Genomic DNA, 17170 nt, shown 5'->3' on the forward strand with positions numbered 1-17170 from the left:
TTATGTGCTTAAAAGTTGAAGAGATTCAAAAGAGTTTTTTTTCAGGAAGCCTCCGGATAATTCCACTGTACACCCCTGAGAGAATGAGAGTGAAAAAGTATTGTGAAAATAGTTTTCACTTTGTGAACCCCCAAGAGGATTTTTGGACCGGTAGACAGCCTGGAACCACACCGTTGGATAATGTGTGTGCTTGCCTGGTGTTTAAGGTCACAGCTGTGGAACAAGATTTCTCAAGTTTGAACTGCCGCTCCACCATTTACTAGCAGAGTCCAGTCCCGTTGTCGTCTATGGGTGACGAGGACAGTACCTACTGCCTGAGGCTACTATTTTAGTCCAATGAAGCACTTAAACTGGGCGGACTGTTAGTTATGATTGCTGTGACTCCAACAAACATAGGGCCTGGGGCTGACTTGCCTTCAACACCGTGTCTAGTGAATTCTAGTTCCGGAAAAGGGAAAAAACGGCCCGCAGGCCTAGGTGGCTCTCTGGAAGTGGAAACCTCTTTTACATTGGGTTTTGATGGCTACGGGTAGTACAATGAAAGGCATTCTGATCAGGCTAACAAAAACGCTCCTCACAGGGTAAGGGTCCTCGCCCACCTCGGGAACTTCAGCCTTCACTTTTCATGCCACCTGTGCCCTAACTCTACATGGCGTTAGAGCCCCACAAGGTACTTTTGTCTTTCTTGGTTCCCACTGAAGATTTTACCCCACCTAGCCCTTCGACGTGTCTGAGCGCGGGGCCACTTCCAATATGGCAGTAGTCCCGCGACTGTTTGGGGGGCTCTGCTTCCGTTTCCGGGACTAGAATCCGGAAGTGGCTGTTGAGGGGCGTCTTCCAATCTCGCACAGCTGCGTTGGCTGTAGAAGAGAACGAACGGCGATGGCGACGGTCGCAGCGAATCCAGCTGCTGCGACGGCGGCGGCGGCTGCGGCTGCGGCTGCAGCTGCGGCGGCGGCAGGGGCTGAGGATAGAGAGCCAAAGCGTGAGGAACTGCCAGGCCTGGACAACCAGTGGCGCCAGATAGAAAACGGCGAGAGCGGACGAGAACGTCCACTGCGGGCCGGCGAAAGCTGGTGAGGCTGGGCTACAGTGGAGCCTCGGCAGAGGGGACGGTGGGGGCATTGACAACCGCTGGGAACTCGGCGGCCCAGGGCCGTGGGATAGCTGCTGCGGGGTGCGGGGGCGGGGTAGTGGCCCGCGGGACAGCGGGCTAAAGGGGCGGGAAGTGCCTTTGAATGAATCGCAACGTCTAGAAAAGGGGCGGGGCCTGTGTGGTGCAGTCTGACGCCTGAGAACAAAATGGGGTTTGTTGTGATGAGCCCTGTTTCGGCCCTGGAGGGGCCCGGGCCTACGTAGGGAAACTAAGAACCTGGGAAGAAGGTGGGCTCTGCGCCATAAGGCGGGGGCACGGCCTGCGCTGCGAAATACAGCTTGTGGGGGCGGGGAGCGGTCTCGGATTGCTCCGGAGCGGCTGGGAACGAGGCGAGCTTTGTGACGTCAGCAGAAGAGCGGCGCAGAGCCCAATGGTATGAGGGAGGGAGCGGGGACCCGCGTCGGGGAGGAGCCTGGAGCCTGGGAACGAGGTTGCGCTGGTGACGTAGGCGAGGGGCGTGGTCTGAGGCCGATGGACGACTGTGGGGGAGGGGTGGTATTTATGAGGTAGAAAATGGCGCCTGCGAGTAAGCAAAGTTTGTGAGGCGAGAGGTTTTTGATTCTGGCAGAAGCCTTCCCGAGTCGAGAGAACGTGCAGGTGATTAGCACGGGAGAGGCCTTCCATTTTTAACTGCTTTTCTGTCTTGGTACTGTTTTGTTTTTAGAATCAGGAAAAAGCTGCTTTGTAAAAAAAATCAACGAGAATTTTTATAAATCGGCTTGTTTTATTGATTGCTTGCTAAACAGTGCTTCTTGAAATTTTCTGCTTCTGGGTTCATTTTGTTTCTCACCGAGTTGCGTCTCGTTTTTTAATTGTGAGATACGTAAGACCTAAAAAGATTATATAAAACGTTTTTGCATCCCAGATTGACGGACACCCTATTAAAATAAACAGCCTGTACTCTTCAAAAATGTCAGGGTGGTGAAAGACAAAGGCTGAAGAACTGTTCCAGATTGAAGGAATTAATGCGATTTAACAAGTAATCATAACTAAATGCAACATGTGATCCTGGATTGGATCTTGGAACAGAAAAAAAATAAATTATTTTAAAAATCAATTTTTTTCTCAGATTATTTTGGTCTCTTACTGTAAAAGGCAATGGAAAAATCTGTGACATTTTATTTAAGTGGGTAGATTAAATATTAGTACTACTAATTTCTTAATTGTGATCATTGTGGTTATGAAAAAGAATATCCTTGTTTATAGGAAATACTGAAAAATTTGGGAGTAAGCATGCATCGTGTAAGCAGTTTATTCTCAAATGCCTGAAAAATTAGCATATGTAAATTTATATATGGCGAGGGGAAAGGGGAAATTGGGGAGATGTTGGTCAAAGGATACATTTCAGTTAGGAAGAATAAGTTCGGATCTGTTGTACAACTGTAATTAATAAATGCATTGTATACTTGAAAATTGCTGAGAGAAGATTTTACACATTCTGCCCCCCGAAAAATTGATAAGTATGTGACGTAATGGATATGTTAATTACTTTGACTTAGTCATTCCACAATGTATACATAAGTCAAAACATCATGCTGTACACCATAAATATGTACAATTTTTGTCCATTTGAAAATAAATAAAAATACCCAAAGAATGCATGTGATGAAACAACGATTGAGCAGATGGGTAAGATACTAGATATGGAGAATCTGGATGAAGGGCATATGGGGATTCCCTGTATTAATTTTGCCGTTTTTCTCAGTCTATTTCAAAGTTTACAAATTAAATAATAACAACGTATGAATTCACCATCCAGGTTAAGATTCAGAACACTGTCTTAAGAAATCCTTCTGTGCTCCTCCCAGATGGAAATTCCCCTCCCTGCTCCATTGGAAACTGTTATCCTGAATTTTGAGTTAACAATGTCTTCCTTTTCTTTAATGTTTTACCACAACTGTATGCATCCCTAAGTAGTATTTATTGTCTAAGCTTTTACTTTATACATATATGGAATATATATATGAAATCATACTGGATGCATACTGTGAGCCCTTCTCTTCCTATCAGGTGGTACGTGGTATCCACTTGACATCATTGGTGATGTTAATCTTGATCACTTGGTTGTGGTAGTGTTGGCCAGGTTTCTCAACTGTAAAGGTACTGTTTTCCTCTTTACATACACAGTAATTCTCTTTAAAACGTATATCATGTCCAGCCATTCCTCAAAACATTCTAACAGCTTCCCATCTCTTGCAGCGTAGACGCTAAAATCCTTACAATGAATTGCAAGGCTTTATGAAGCCAGTCCCCTGCTTGCATTCTGATTTATTCCCAGATCTCTCCTCTGATTACGCACTCCCTCCCTGTCTCCATCCAGGGTGGCCATATTGGACTCTTGCAAACAATCTAACCTTAGGGCTTTTTCGAGTGAGGTTTACTTACTACAGAGATTTTTAATAACCACACCAGTGAAATGTGTATCCCTGTTACTGGGGAGATTAGTTGAGATTTTCCAAATTGGGAATACAAACCCAAGGCATGTTTTTCTGCCATTACGTCATACCTTTCCAGCAAGAAAAAGCCTCATTTCATTTTAAGAATAAACAAACAACCAGAACATTTTATAACCCATTTGAATATGTTCAGAAGGGCCTTGAGGCTTTGGTTCTTGCCTCATCCTACCTTTGTAGCCTTGTGATTGTGTAGCTGGTAGATAGAGCATGACATCCTGTCATTCTTGGCAATACCCTTTAAAATTACCCCAGCAGTACTGGGTTTTCTTCTGAGATAATGAAATGTTTTGGAACTAGGGAGAGGTTGTGGTTTACAACATTGTGAATGTTCTAAATGCCACTGAATTGTTCGCTTTAAGATGGTTAATGTTATGTGAATTTCACCTCATTAAAAAAAAATTACTACACCAATGTTGGTTCAGTATTGAAGCTAGTTTGTCTCTGCTGTCATGGGTATTATGAAGCATTTTTCCTAAACTCCACTTTGCTAATGCTTTTCTATTTAGGTAAGAGTAAAGCATCTCAAGGTTCTTCATTGCTGTCCATTTTCCATTTTACAGGGGTTTGCTGAAGTAGTCAGGATATATGTGTTTATAAAGCCTTTTGAAATCATGGACTAACCCCAAATCATATATCTTGTATCAGTGTTAATATTTCCACCTTCTGCCTTTTCTCAGCTGGCAGATCTCGGTGAGGGCAGTTAATTAATTTGGTCATCACAACTGATTTAATTTCTGGGAGAAGCTTATATTGTAAGGCAAATTCAAATCTCTGATAATATAGCCTCCTTGGAAATTTCTAGTTTTTCCTTTTGTGGGATGAACCATCTTCAAACACAAATCAGACACAAGAGAAAACTAGAAGACAGAAAATAAAGAATTGTTTAGTAACTTTCCTATAAGCACATATTTCATATCATTTCAACAAATTTGAGGAAGCACAAATAAACCTAAGTGACTTAGCAAGATCAGTTGTATCTGTATATTGTGACAACAAGAAACTAGAAAATTAAATTTGATGATGCCATTTATGATAGCATCCAAAAAATTGAATACCTAGCTGTAAATATAATAATTTGGGTGTGATTGGTACAGACCATGGCACCTTTTTTGTGACTGCCACCTGGCCTGACAGAGATGATGAGATGTCCTGATTTCAGAGATGTTAACGATTTTTTTAAAGTGACTTTGACTTGAAGCGATATGGTAATAATATTCTGTGAAAAATTGTGTAAAACGTCAGTTCTCTATGAAGTCTATAGAAATTCAGCCAGTAGCCAGGTCTGGAAGTTTTGCTTACCATTATACAGAGTGATTGTAATGTTAATTTTTGTTCAAAATCTGCTCTTACAAAGAAGTTGAACAGTGCCTACCTTTGCATTGGAAGGTACTGTTAACTACAGCTTTACTGAACAAATTAACTTCATAGACTGGCTATGGAGGCAAGTAAAGCCACAAAAGGTGGATGGTGATATGTGTGGTGCAGGGTTGGGTCTGTGGTGTGTGTGGTGCAGGGTTGGGTCTGCAGCGTGAGCCACCGGGACAGAAGGGTTTGTTTCCCTGGTATGAGTGATATGGCAGGGTCTGTGGGGGTCAGTGCAGCAAAAACAAACCAAACCAACAAAAACCCACATAAATGTTTGTCTATCCAGGTGACTTGTGACTGTTCCAAGATTTGTCTGTCCCTCCATCCTCCCACCTCTCTGATCCTTACATGAACAAGGGAACATCGATATTTTAAGGAATCACATTAAAGAGGTTAAATTGAGAGAATCACTTGAACCCTGGAGGCAGAGGTCGCAGTGAGCTGAGATCGCACCACTGCACTCCAGCCTAGGTGATAAAGTGAGACTCTGCCTCAAAAAATGATAGTAATAGGTTAAATTGCTGGAAAACCAACCAATAATGTTATATGTATTTCATCAAATTTGGTTGTCTTTTAAAAAGCATTTATTTGAGGCTGCTAAATATTTGGAATAGCCTTTTATGTGTTAGAAATGCCATAGCAGAACAGTTGTGTGTGTGCAGGAGGAGGTTTGTGTCTGTGAGCTTTTATGTCCAAGCCCTGGGATCAGAACAATGACAGCTAAAATTCATTTAGTTTAGCACTTACTATATGTCAAGTATTTTCCAAACCTCAGCATTTCTCACAAAGGCAGATTTCAATATAGTTCTAAATGGTTATCCTTGTAGTACATTTAAGTTTCACCTTTAAAAAAGAACTAGTTGAACCATACGCTGAAAAATGGTTGTTGATGGCAAGTTTTATGTTATGTTTTTAATCACAATTTTAAGAGAAATACAAGCTCAGAAATTTATTATAACGCCAAAATAAATTCTAAATTAAAAAATGATGAGCAATAGAAATATGCAGTTCTTTTTTTTTTTTTTTTTTTTTTTTTGAGACAGTCTCACTCTGTCACACAGGCTGGAGTGCAGTGGTGCAGTCTTGGCTCACTGCAACCTCTGCCTCCAGGGTTCAAGTGATTCTCATGCTTCAGCCTCCCGAGTAGCTGGGATTACAGGCACGTGCCACCATGTTTGGCCAATTTTTTGTATTTTTAGTAGAGAGTCTTGAACTCCTGACCTCAGGTGATCCACCTGCCTCAACCTCCCAAAGTGCCAGGATTACAGGCATGAGCCACTGTGCCCAGCCTTTTTTTTTTTTCCCCCAATATGCAGTTTTTGAAGGAAAACCTTAAAATTCTTTTCAGCATTTTAAATTCTTTGCTGCTTCTAAGGAGGTTTTCACAATTTATCAAATCCAGTTCTTAGCTAAAGAATTATGACTCCATTGATATATCTTTTAGAAACAAACACGTAATGAATGACTAAAGCCTTATAAAATTAGCTGCAAATGGCAGATATCTTGAGCCTAACTTAACTGTGTTATCCCATAGACTAATTTAAATGAATTATCTTTTATTCTATAATAAACCTCATGTTGCCTAGCACTATAAGTGTGGGTTTTTTGTTGATTTGTTTGCCATTGTTGAGCACATTTTCTATTTTTAATCAGATTTCTTTTTTAATACTAAGAAGTAATCTAACATACAAATCTGAGTTTTGCTGATTAAATGTTGCTTCTAATTTATTTTTATATGATGCTGAAACTTTTCATCTTTATTATAATGTGTTGATACTTTTAATCTAATGGGCATGGGAAATTGCATAGCTAACCCTCAGCTACCCATTTAACACCCTTGTTACCTGTCTGGGCCCCAGGTTCCTTGTGGAGAAGCACTGGTATAAGCAGTGGGAGGCATACGTGCAGGGAGGGGACCAGGACTCCGGCACCTTCCCTGGCTGCATCAACAATGCCGTACTCTTTGAAGGTACCAAGCCTCTGCCTCCCTCTCACCCTAGCCCTGGAGTTCTTGTCCTTTCCATCTCTGCAGATGATCATAAGCCCATTCTGTGTGCTAGGTCACTGGTGGGTGGGATGGCCAGTTACTCGTCAGTTTCCTTTGCTGATTCTTCTTTTGCCACCCCCACCCCTGCCCCACAGATGAGATAAACTGGCGCCTCAAGGAGGGACTGGTGGAAGGTGAGGATTATGTGTTGCTCCCAGCAGCTGCTTGGCATTACCTGGTCAGCTGGTATGGCCTAGAGGATGGCCAACCACCCATTGAACGCAAGGTATAGTGGATGGGGTGGGTGCATGGTGGGAGGTGGGTAGTAAGAAAGCCTTGTAGGCCCAGCATGGGTCCAGATTCATGTATGCTGGGTAGGTACAGATGTCTGCCCTCTTCCCCCTCATAGCTCATCATACAGGTATATCTGTGTGTGTCTGTTGTGTGTGTTCTCCTGTGTGGCTCCCTTTACAGACCACTGTATATGTGTGTTTGTATGCTATGTGTGTAAGCCAGTGTATGCTTCTCTTATCTCAGAGGTCATAGCACCGTGTCTGTGTGGTTACACCTGTGACTGCATCCCTCTACCCTTACAGGTCATAGAGCTGTCCAACATCCGGAAGGTCGAGGTGTACCCAGTAGAACTGCTGCTTGTCCGGCACAATGATTTGCGTACATCTCACGCTGTTCAGTTCAGCAATACCGATTCTGTTGGTGAGTCTGAGGGTCATGGAATGGGTTGGTGTTCCTAGCTACTGGTCCCAACTCAGTGACTTGAGGATGCATACAGTTAAGCTGTAGCTGACTGAGAAGGCACTGGTCAGACTTTGGAGGACCCAGAAGGCATTGGCTAAGTTGGGTGGAGGCACTGAGGGGGTCTAATAGAGGCCTGAGTATGTGAGCTGCATTCCAGTGGCTTACATGGTGTGGCAGAGGGTATTTGCTGGAGGTCTCAAGTCTGGAATGTGGGCCAGTCATTTGGAGATTGATGGAGGACACAAGTATTGGCCAAGCATGTGAGGTCCATGGGAATGAGTCAGGTATGCCCAGATGGATCGATGATTTTGGGTCTCATGAGGATCTTGAATATGCTCCATCACCCTGCACAGGCCTAGTATTGCGCACAGCTCGAGAGCGGTTTCTGGTGGAGCCCCAGGAAGACACTCGGCTTTGGGCCAAGAACTCAGAAGGCTCTTTGGATCGCTTGTATGACACACACCTCACGGTTTTTGATTCAGCCCTTGAGACTGGGCAGGTAAGGGTGGGAAGGGCTTTTCTCTTCAGGTGGACTGGCAGATAGACTCACCTGGCAGTACTCAGGTGGGGGAACATGAAGACTAGGTACCCATTAAGGCCTTCCAGTAATACCTTTCCTTCTTTCTCTTTCTCCAACCCAGTTGATCATCATGGAGACCCGCAAGAAAGATGGCACTTGGCCCAGCGCACAGCTGCATGTCATGTGAGCCCTTGGGGTTTCTGGTCCAGAGCAGGGGGTTCCACAGTAGGCAAAATGAGCCCAAGAGCACATTGCACCCTCAAACAGCAGGCCCTCAGCTGACAGTTTCTCATCCAACCCCAGGAACAAGAAAATCTCGGAAGAAGACGAGGACTTCAGGGGCCAGCCAGGCATCTGTGGCCTCACCAATCTGGGCAACACGTGCTTCATGAACTCGGCGCTGCAGGTTGGGCCATTAGAGTTGTGTCTGGCACAGCCACGGGGTTGGGCTTCTAGAGCCGAGGACTGGGGACAGAGCTGGGGTCCCCAGGGGATTACAGGGCAAGGGGTCAGGCTGAAAGTTAAGGCCCCACAAGTCAGAGGTGACACGCCCACATTCATTCCTGATCTATCAGCCTCTTCTCCCAGCTTGCCGTCGTTTTTTCTCTTCTGTCCCCTGCTCCCACGTTCTTCCTTCCTGTGAAATCCTAATGCCTTCTCTCCCCTACTCTCCTGCTCCTATCTCTCCTCCCTTCCCCTTTACTCCCCCATTTTCCTCTCTCTTCCCTCCTGACTTCTTTTTCTGTATCGTCACTTTGGCTACCATCTGTTTCCCCTCTGCCTCATTCGCTTGGCCCCTGGCCCCTGCAGTGCCTCAGCAACGTGCCACAGCTCACAGAGTACTTCCTCAACAACTGCTACCTGGAGGAGCTCAACTTCCGCAACCCACTGGGTATGAAGGGTGAGATTGCAGAGGCTTATGCAGACCTGGTGAAGCAAGCGTGGTCTGGCCACCACCGCTCCATCGTGCCACATGTGTTCAAGGTGTGACTTAACCCTGGGTACCACCAACCCCCTACTTCTCTTGGTTCTCCTAACCCCCTCTCACTGTGATGACCCTACCCATCTTTTTAGAACAAAGTCGGCCATTTTGCATCCCAGTTTCTGGGCTACCAGCAGCATGACTCTCAGGAGCTGCTGTCCTTCCTCCTGGACGGGCTGCATGAGGACCTTAATCGGGTAAAGAAGAAGGAGTATGTGGAGCTGTGCGATGCTGCCGGGCGGCCTGATCAGGTAGGCTGCCCCCGGCATTCTCAGTCCCATTAACACTACTAAGACTTCTGCCTCGGGGATTTGCTGACCTCCCTGGGATAGCTAACACGCCACCATTTTCTGTTAAGTTTCTCTACCCTGACCTTAACTCCAGCCTCACCCCTAACCTTAGCTCCAATACCCTATCAGTCCCCACACTCAACCCAGAGTGAACCCCAGCCCTGTCTCCTGCTCTAAATGACCCCCAGTCTTGACAGTGAACATAGTCTCCATATATCCCTAGCTGGAGCTCTGCCTCTGGACTTTAGCAGTGGCCTTCCCCTTAACCCCATTTGAATCCACCCCAAGTCATCGTTTCCTCCTACCCTGCGGGTAAGCTGCACCATAACTCTATCAACAGGAGGTGGCACAGGAGGCCTGGCAGAACCACAAACGGCGGAATGATTCTGTGATCGTGGACACTTTCCATGGCCTCTTCAAGTCCACGCTGGTGTGCCCCGATTGTGGCAACGTATCTGTGACCTTCGATCCCTTCTGCTACCTCAGTGTTCCACTGCCTATCAGCCACAAGAGGGTCTTGGAGGTCTTCTTTATCCCCATGGATCCTCGCCGTAAGCCTGAGCAGGTATAGGGCAGTGGGGACCTGGGGACATGATAAGGGACACAGAGTTTAATTAGCTGCCATAGCTCAAGGCTTCCTGCATTAACTTACCACAAGCCCATTTGGTCTTTTGTGGATACTGTTTCTCCCTCAGCACCGACTCGTGGTCCCCAAGAAAGGCAAGATCTCGGACCTTTGTGTGGCTCTGTCCAAGCACACGGGTATCTCGCCAGAGAGGGTGAGACTGCATGCAGACAGAGGCTGGATGGAATTCTGGGGCAAGGAGGTGGAAGGGCCTGGGGAGACCTTGCCGACTGACGGCCCCCTCTCTGTATCCGATTCCCAGATGATGGTGGCTGATGTCTTCAGTCACCGCTTCTATAAGCTCTACCAGCTGGAGGAGCCTCTGAGCAGCATCTTGGACCGAGATGATATCTTCGTGTGAGTGTGGATGATGGGGAGACGGCGGTTCCTCAGGAACTTGGTCTCCTTCCTTCTCTCCTCCCTCCTCTGCCTTGTTCACTGGGCACCTGCGCTGTGCAGAGCTTCAGCTACTTGCCTTGGCAGGGGGCTTGAGGTTGCCAGTGGGGTGGAGCAACAGAGCCTTATACACGGTGTCTTTGGGTATTTTCTTCCTCGTTATAGCAGGGAGGCTACTGTTATTTCTCTCATTCAGCACTTAGCAGGCTGCTCCTTGTACCAGATGCTGAGCTGAGCTTCCTTTAGTTTGGGCCTCACATGGTGAAATCCTGTTTCTATTAAAAATACAAAAATTAGTCGGGCATGGTGGCATGCGCCTGTAATCCCAGCTACTTGGGAGGCTGAGACAAGAGAATTGCTTGAACCCGAGAGGCAGGGTTTGCAGTGAGCCGAGATCACGCCACTGCACTTCAGCCTGGGTGACAGAGCAAAACTCCATCTCAAAATAAATAAATAAATAAATAAATAAATAAATAAATAAAAATACCTTCAGGCTGTGAGTGGGTGGGTCAGCGAGGGCAGAGTCAGGGAGTCTCAGGGGGCCCTGATCATGTATGCCTGCCATCCACCCTCCACAGCTATGAGGTGTCAGGTCGGATTGAGGCTATCGAGGGCTCAAGAGAGGACATCGTGGTTCCTGTCTACCTGCGGGAGCGCACCCCTGCCCGTGACTACAACAACTCTTACTATGGCCTGATGCTTTTTGGGCACCCCCTCCTGGTGTCGGTGCCCCGGGACCGGTTTACCTGGGAGGGCCTGTATAACGTCCTGATGTACCGGCTCTCGTAAGTGTCCTCTTCCCAGGGGCGGCAGGGGTGGTGGGGTCTGAACTCCAACTTGGGTGTTTAGCTGCTTATTTGACACCTCCCCTGCAACAAGCAAAAGACAGTCCAAATTTAATGTGGCCATAGAAGAACTTGTAGGGTGGTTTTTCTTTCTCTAGACCTCTGGCCTTGCTAATGCCTCTCTTGGGTGCTAGTGACACAGAGGTGAACAAGATGCACAAAACAGACAGCTTCGTCTTGTCTTCAGTTGTCTCTCTTGGGAGAATCTCGGTTTTTTGTCTTTTTGCTGACAAATTTTCATTGTGCCTAAAATCCAGAATCTTTACCATGGCACACAAAGCATTGTGTTACCAGGATTCTCCTCCCTCATCTTGCACTCAAGTCACTTCTCAGAGCCCTTCCCTGATAGGAAGTTACAGCCAGGCCAGCATGTGTCTGTCTAGCAGCAGCTTATTAGACTAAAAAGTCCAAACCCCACACTTTTTTTTTTTGGAGACAGAGTCTTGATGGTGGAGTGTGATTAACCTGGGAGATGCAGTGGTGCGATCTTGGCTCACTGCAACCTCCATCTCCCAGGTTCAAGCAATTCTCCTACCTCCGCCTCCCAAATAGCTATGCTTACAGGCGCCCACCACCACGCCCGGCTAATCACACTCCACACCTCTTGACAGGCACCCAAGTTCCTTCATTGTCAGACCACTGCTGACAGTGTTGGCCTCTTCATACATAAATGTATCACCTCCTCATCACTCTCACACGTCAGATTCAGAACGTTTTTTTTTTTTTTGAGATGGAGTTTTGCTCGTATCCAGGCTGGAGTGCAATGGCACGATCTCGGCTCACCGCAACCTCCACCTCCTGGGTTCAGGCAATTCTCCTGCCTCAGCCTCCTGAGTAGCTGGGATTATAGGCACGCGCCACCATGCCCAGCTAATTTTTTGTATTTTTAGTAGAGACAGGATTTCACCATGTTGACCGGGATGGTCTCAATCTCTTGACCTCGTGATCCACCTGCCTTGGCCTCCCAAAGTGCTGGGATTACAGGCTTGAGCCACCGCGCCCGGTCTCAGAACAGTTTATGTTTGGGTGTACCAGTCACCTCCTACTTTCAGCTAAGTAAAATCCTGGGCCCTAATTTACCACTGTCCTTGTACCCCTGTCTTGGGAATCTCCTCTGCTCTGTTGCAGACGCTATGTGACCAAACCCAGCTCAGATGATGAAGATGATGGGGATGAGAAAGGTGAGGGAAAGGTGGGAGAGAGGGTCGACAAGGATGAGGGTCTGTACAAGTCGTGCCATGGCCTGAGTTGGGGCGAGGGGCTGACAGTCAGTGGGCGGGGGGTCTGGGAGAGGTCTGACCCACACAGGGTTCATCTAGGTGTGATGGCAGCTTAGCACTTGAGGCTCACACCTTCCCATCTCTGACATCCTCTTGTCCTAGAAGATGATGAGGAAGATAAAGATGATGTCCCTGGGCCCTCAACTGGGGGCAGCCTCCGAGAGCCTGAGCCAGAGCAGCCTGGGCCTAGCTCTGGAGTCACCAACAGGTGCCCATTCCTTCTGGACAACTGCCTTGGCACATCTCAGTGGCCCCCAAGGCGACGGCGCAAGCAGCTGTTCACCCTGCAGACGGTGAACTCTAATGGGACCAGCGACCGCACAACCTCCCCTGAAGAAGTCCATGGTATCTCCTTTGGCTGTTAGCCAGGGCTGGGGACACCAGAGGGGAGATTTCCTGGCAGCATCCATGACCACCTCTTCCCTCACCCCCCAGCCCAGCCATATATTGCTATCGACTGGGAGCCGGAGATGAAGAAGCGTTACTATGACGAGGCGGAGGCTGAGGTAAACAAGATCCCAGGGATGGGGGGCACTTTCAGCTCTTGCCCCTCAACAATTTGTACGTCCTCCCCACAATTGCTCCAGCCAGGAACAGAGCCAAGAGCTCCAGCTCAAGCCTGGCCTTGGGGCCTGAACACCCACTGAGAGCTCCAGGGCCTGAGGTTCCTAGCTTCAAAGTTGGTGCTCTGACCCACTTGGCATGTGTCTCCCACCTCTGGGCCCCCACTCCCCTCTACCCATCTTCACACCCGGCCACCTGGCCATCTGCTCACCCAACCTTAGGGCTACGTGAAGCATGACTGCGTCGGGTACGTGATGAAGAAGGCTCCCGTGCGGCTGCAAGAGTGCATTGAGCTCTTCACCACTGTGGAGACCCTGGAGAAGGAAAACCCCTGGTGAGGGGCCAGAGCGGGGCCTGTGGGGGTGTCATGGGGCAGCACTACTATATTGGGTGGCAGCATGTCCGAGGAGCAGAAATGGAACAGAAATACAAAATAGCACCAAAGGGTTAAACAGGCAATCAATAAATACCTGGTGAATGAATGAGTGACTAAAATATGAAGAGAGGAAACTAGAGGGGTAGAGGTGGGTTCTGAGATAAGACTAGCATCTCACAGAGCAGAAACCAAACAAAAACAAAAAATAGCATGAATGCATATACAAAAGTAAGCACTTGACAAGTGAGTGAAAGGATTTTAACAGGAACAGAGCAAAGTAGAATACTAGATGAGCTAATAGTAAGAGCAATGTCTCTGTGAGCAAGACATGGCATGAGAGTCAGGTGGTACAAAGGGCACACAGTAGGTGCTCAGTCTGTTTCAGCTGGGTGCAGTGGCCCACACCTGTAATCCCAGCACTTTGGGAGGCCGAGGTGGGTGGATGGCAAAATCCCATCTCTACTAAAAATACAAAAATTAGCCAGGCATGGTGGTGCATGCCTTTAATCCCAGCTACTCAGGAGGCTGAGGCAGGAGAACCGCTTGAACCCAGAGGCAGAGGCTGCAGTGAGCCGGGATTGTGCCACTGCACTCCAGCCTGGGCAACGGAGAGTCTCTGTCTCAAGAAAAAGTTTGTTTACTGACTCAGGCTCTGTCTGTAGGTTCTGCCCCTCCTGTAAGCAGCACCAGCTGGCCACCAAGAAGCTGGATCTGTGGATGCTGCCCGAGATCCTCATCATCCACCTGAAACGCTTTTCCTACACCAAGTTCTCCCGAGAGAAGCTGGACACCCTTGTGGAGTTTCCTATCCGGTCAGGGCCAGGGAGAGGATGGCTGGGGGAAGGCAGGGAAAGGAGTGGGTATGCCAGTATTAACCCTCTCCCCATCCACAGGGACCTGGACTTCTCCGAGTTTGTCATCAAGCCGCAGAATGAGTCAAATCCGGAGTTGTACAAATATGACCTCATTGCGGTTTCCAACCATTATGGGGGCATGCGTGATGGACACTGTATGTGCCAGGCTGTGGGCGGGGCCCGTTCTAGGGGTTCTGGGCTGGGGTTGGTCAGGATTTTCTCAGTGGGTGACTAGGGATGTGAGCCAGTGGTGAGGTTATTGTGGTGGGAGGCGTGTCAGAGTGAATCTGGTCACTTCTGAGAGGCAGGAAGGGTGGTTGAGGATAACTGTCCCTCCCTTTCAGACACAACATTTGCCTGCAACAAGGACAGTGGCCAGTGGCACTACTTTGATGACAACAGCGTCTCACCTGTGAATGAGAATCAGATTGAGGTGTGACTTCCATCCTCTCTCCTCCCCATCTTCCCTTCTGACTCCACCTCCCCCCCCATAATCCACACTGACTCCTGTCTTCTCCCCGCAGTCCAAGGCAGCCTATGTCCTCTTCTACCAACGCCAGGACGTGGCGCAACGCCTGCTGTCCCCAGACGGCTCATCTGGTGCCCCAGCCTCCCCTGCCTGCAGCTCCCCACCCAGCTCTGAGTTTATGGATGTTAATTGAGAGCCCTGGCTGGGTCCTGCCACAGAAAAGAAAGCCCTTTCTGCAATCTCGCTTCTCGTGTCCGTCCCTCTTCTCTTATTCGTGTTAGGTGTCCCCGCCAGGCATTGCAGGCTTAGTCGTGGCTACTGTTTTCCTGTGCCGCTGCATCGCTCTCTCCCGGGAAAGAACAGGTCCTGTTTCCTCCTGGCAGTGCGCACCCCGCCTGTGTTTGCCCTTCCAGCAGTGACCCTTCCTCTTAGTCTTTATTTATGGTTGTGCCCTTCCTTCTCAGCCCAGAGTGTTCTGTGTGGGTGGTGATGGGGGTTCACCTGAACACAGAGTGTATTTTCTTATTGAGTCCCTGTACCTTCTGCCGTGTGTGTGTACATATAAAGTGCCAGTCTGCTCCCCGCTCAGCAGTGTGTTTTTTTTTTTTTCTCCCTGGACCTAACTAAGCACCAGTTTTGTGCCTGTGTCCTGTGTGCTTATCAAAGGCCAGATGTGTGATGGGTGCAGCTCTGAGTACTTAGTGAGCTCCAGCTGTGGGCCAGGTGCTGCTGCTGTAAGTGCTTTGAAAGCACCCTCTGTGTGCCAGGTATGATTCCAAGCATCGATGGCGTGCCCAGTTTTTTCCAGAGCATTTTCCAAATACTGATAGGTAATCTTCACAACAGTCTCATACAAGAGTTGTCATAGGTACAGAGGTCACAGAGTTGCTCAGGGCCTGTCAGGAGGTCAGTATCCTCATATGCTACCCTGGAGTCGGTCCCTGGAGGGGGTGTTTGGCTTGTCTGGACTCAGGACTGCTACTCATTGTACACACACAAGCTGCCCTACAGCTAATGTGGAAGTGGAGCACATGGAACGAATATATCCATGTGGGCAAATTTGTGGTTTGGGGACATAAAAATACTCTCAGGCTGGGTACCACCTGTTAGGTCAACATTTTGGGAAGCCAAGGCAGGATAATCACTTGGGCCCTGGACGTTGAGGTTGCAGTGAGCTATGATTGTGCCACTGCACTCCAGTCTGGGCCACAGAGCAAGGCCCCATCTCAAAAAAAGGATGCTGTTCTCCAGACCACCTCACAGACCCCCAAAAGTGTCTTTTGAGATTTCATCACCCTGAGACCTCCTTTGGAGGTGGTACATGCACTTGGCAGACTGGCCAGCCTACCAGGACAAATGCATTGTGTGTGTGTGGTCCCTGTAGTCAGCCCCCTCTCCCATCATGACCCCAGCTCCCGCACTGGGCAGGTTCCCTCCAACCTCACCCTAGACGACACTGAACACCTGCCGCAGGAATCTGGACACACTGCTGGGTGTGGTGGCTCACACCTGTAATCCCAGCACTTTGGGAGGCTGAGGCTGGCACATTGCCTGAGGTCAGGGGTTCAAGACCAGCCTGGCCAACATAGTGAAACCCCGTCTCTACTAAAAACACACCAAAAAAATTAGCTGGGTATGGTGGTGGGTGCCTGTAATCTCAGCTACTTGGGAGGCTGAGGCAAAGAGAATCACTTGAACCTGGGAGATGGGGATTGCAGTGAGCTGAGATCATGCCACTGCACTCCAGCCTGGGCGACAGTGCAAGACTCTGTCTCAAAAAAGAATAACTTTTAAACAAAGGGGGAGAATAGAATGAAGAATAACAATCCAGAAGAAGACAAGAATAAAGGAATACAGAAGAGGTGGACAAATACAAAGCACGTGCACAATTTGCAAATAAGATCTCTGCTCCTTCCAGTTTAAGGAAGGGAACTGGGAACAAGGCAGCTGTTTTGAGACTGACCAAGACTGCCATTGTGCCAGGCAGATGGGGGAAGGGCAAGTAAAAATGTCAATACTCCCATTTTGAAGATGGCTCTTCTTGGTTGGACAGTTGCTGTAAACTTTTGACCATTGTATTAGTCTGTTCTTGCACTGCTATAAAGAAATACCTGAGACTGGGTAATGTATAAAGAAAAGAGGCTTAATTGGTTCATGGTTCTGCAGGCAGTATAGGAAGTATGGCTGGGAGGCCTCAGGAAACTTACAATCACGTTGGATGGTAAAGGGGAAGCAGGCACGTCTCACCT

At 48.1% G+C, this 17170-nt stretch overlaps 1 protein-coding gene across 1 annotated transcript; it reads left to right on the plus strand.

Moving 5' to 3' along the window:
- Positions 1-862: 862 nt before the first annotated feature.
- Positions 863-15509, plus strand: USP11 (ubiquitin specific peptidase 11). Its single transcript, XM_002807876.6, has 21 exons — positions 863-1076; positions 6837-6946; positions 7120-7250; positions 7561-7678; positions 8074-8219; positions 8362-8423; positions 8544-8646; positions 9051-9224; positions 9315-9473; positions 9853-10077; positions 10208-10291; positions 10400-10494; positions 11112-11318; positions 12507-12559; positions 12761-13003; positions 13094-13164; positions 13444-13556; positions 14261-14410; positions 14492-14607; positions 14797-14885; positions 14977-15509. Exons 1-21 carry the CDS (start codon positions 883-885, stop codon positions 15112-15114), a joined length of 2781 nt encoding a protein of 926 aa, XP_002807922.3. The 5' UTR covers positions 863-882; the 3' UTR covers positions 15115-15509.
- Positions 15510-17170: the final 1661 nt, after the last annotated feature.

Source organism: Callithrix jacchus, chromosome X (genome assembly GCF_049354715.1).
Source record: "Callithrix jacchus isolate 240 chromosome X, calJac240_pri, whole genome shotgun sequence".
NCBI classification, from domain to species: domain Eukaryota; kingdom Metazoa; phylum Chordata; class Mammalia; order Primates; family Cebidae; genus Callithrix; species Callithrix jacchus.

Coding starts and splice junctions, on each gene's coding strand:
- USP11 (XM_002807876.6), top strand. CDS start 883: ATGGCGACGGTCGCAGCGAATCCAGCTGCTGCGACGGCGGCGGCGGCT. Junction 11,319..12,506: donor GTCCTGATGTACCGGCTCTC/GTAAGTGTCCTC, acceptor GCTCTGTTGCAG/ACGCTATGTGACCAAACCCA. Junction 13,557..14,260: donor CTGGAGAAGGAAAACCCCTG/GTGAGGGGCCAG, acceptor CTCTGTCTGTAG/GTTCTGCCCCTCCTGTAAGC.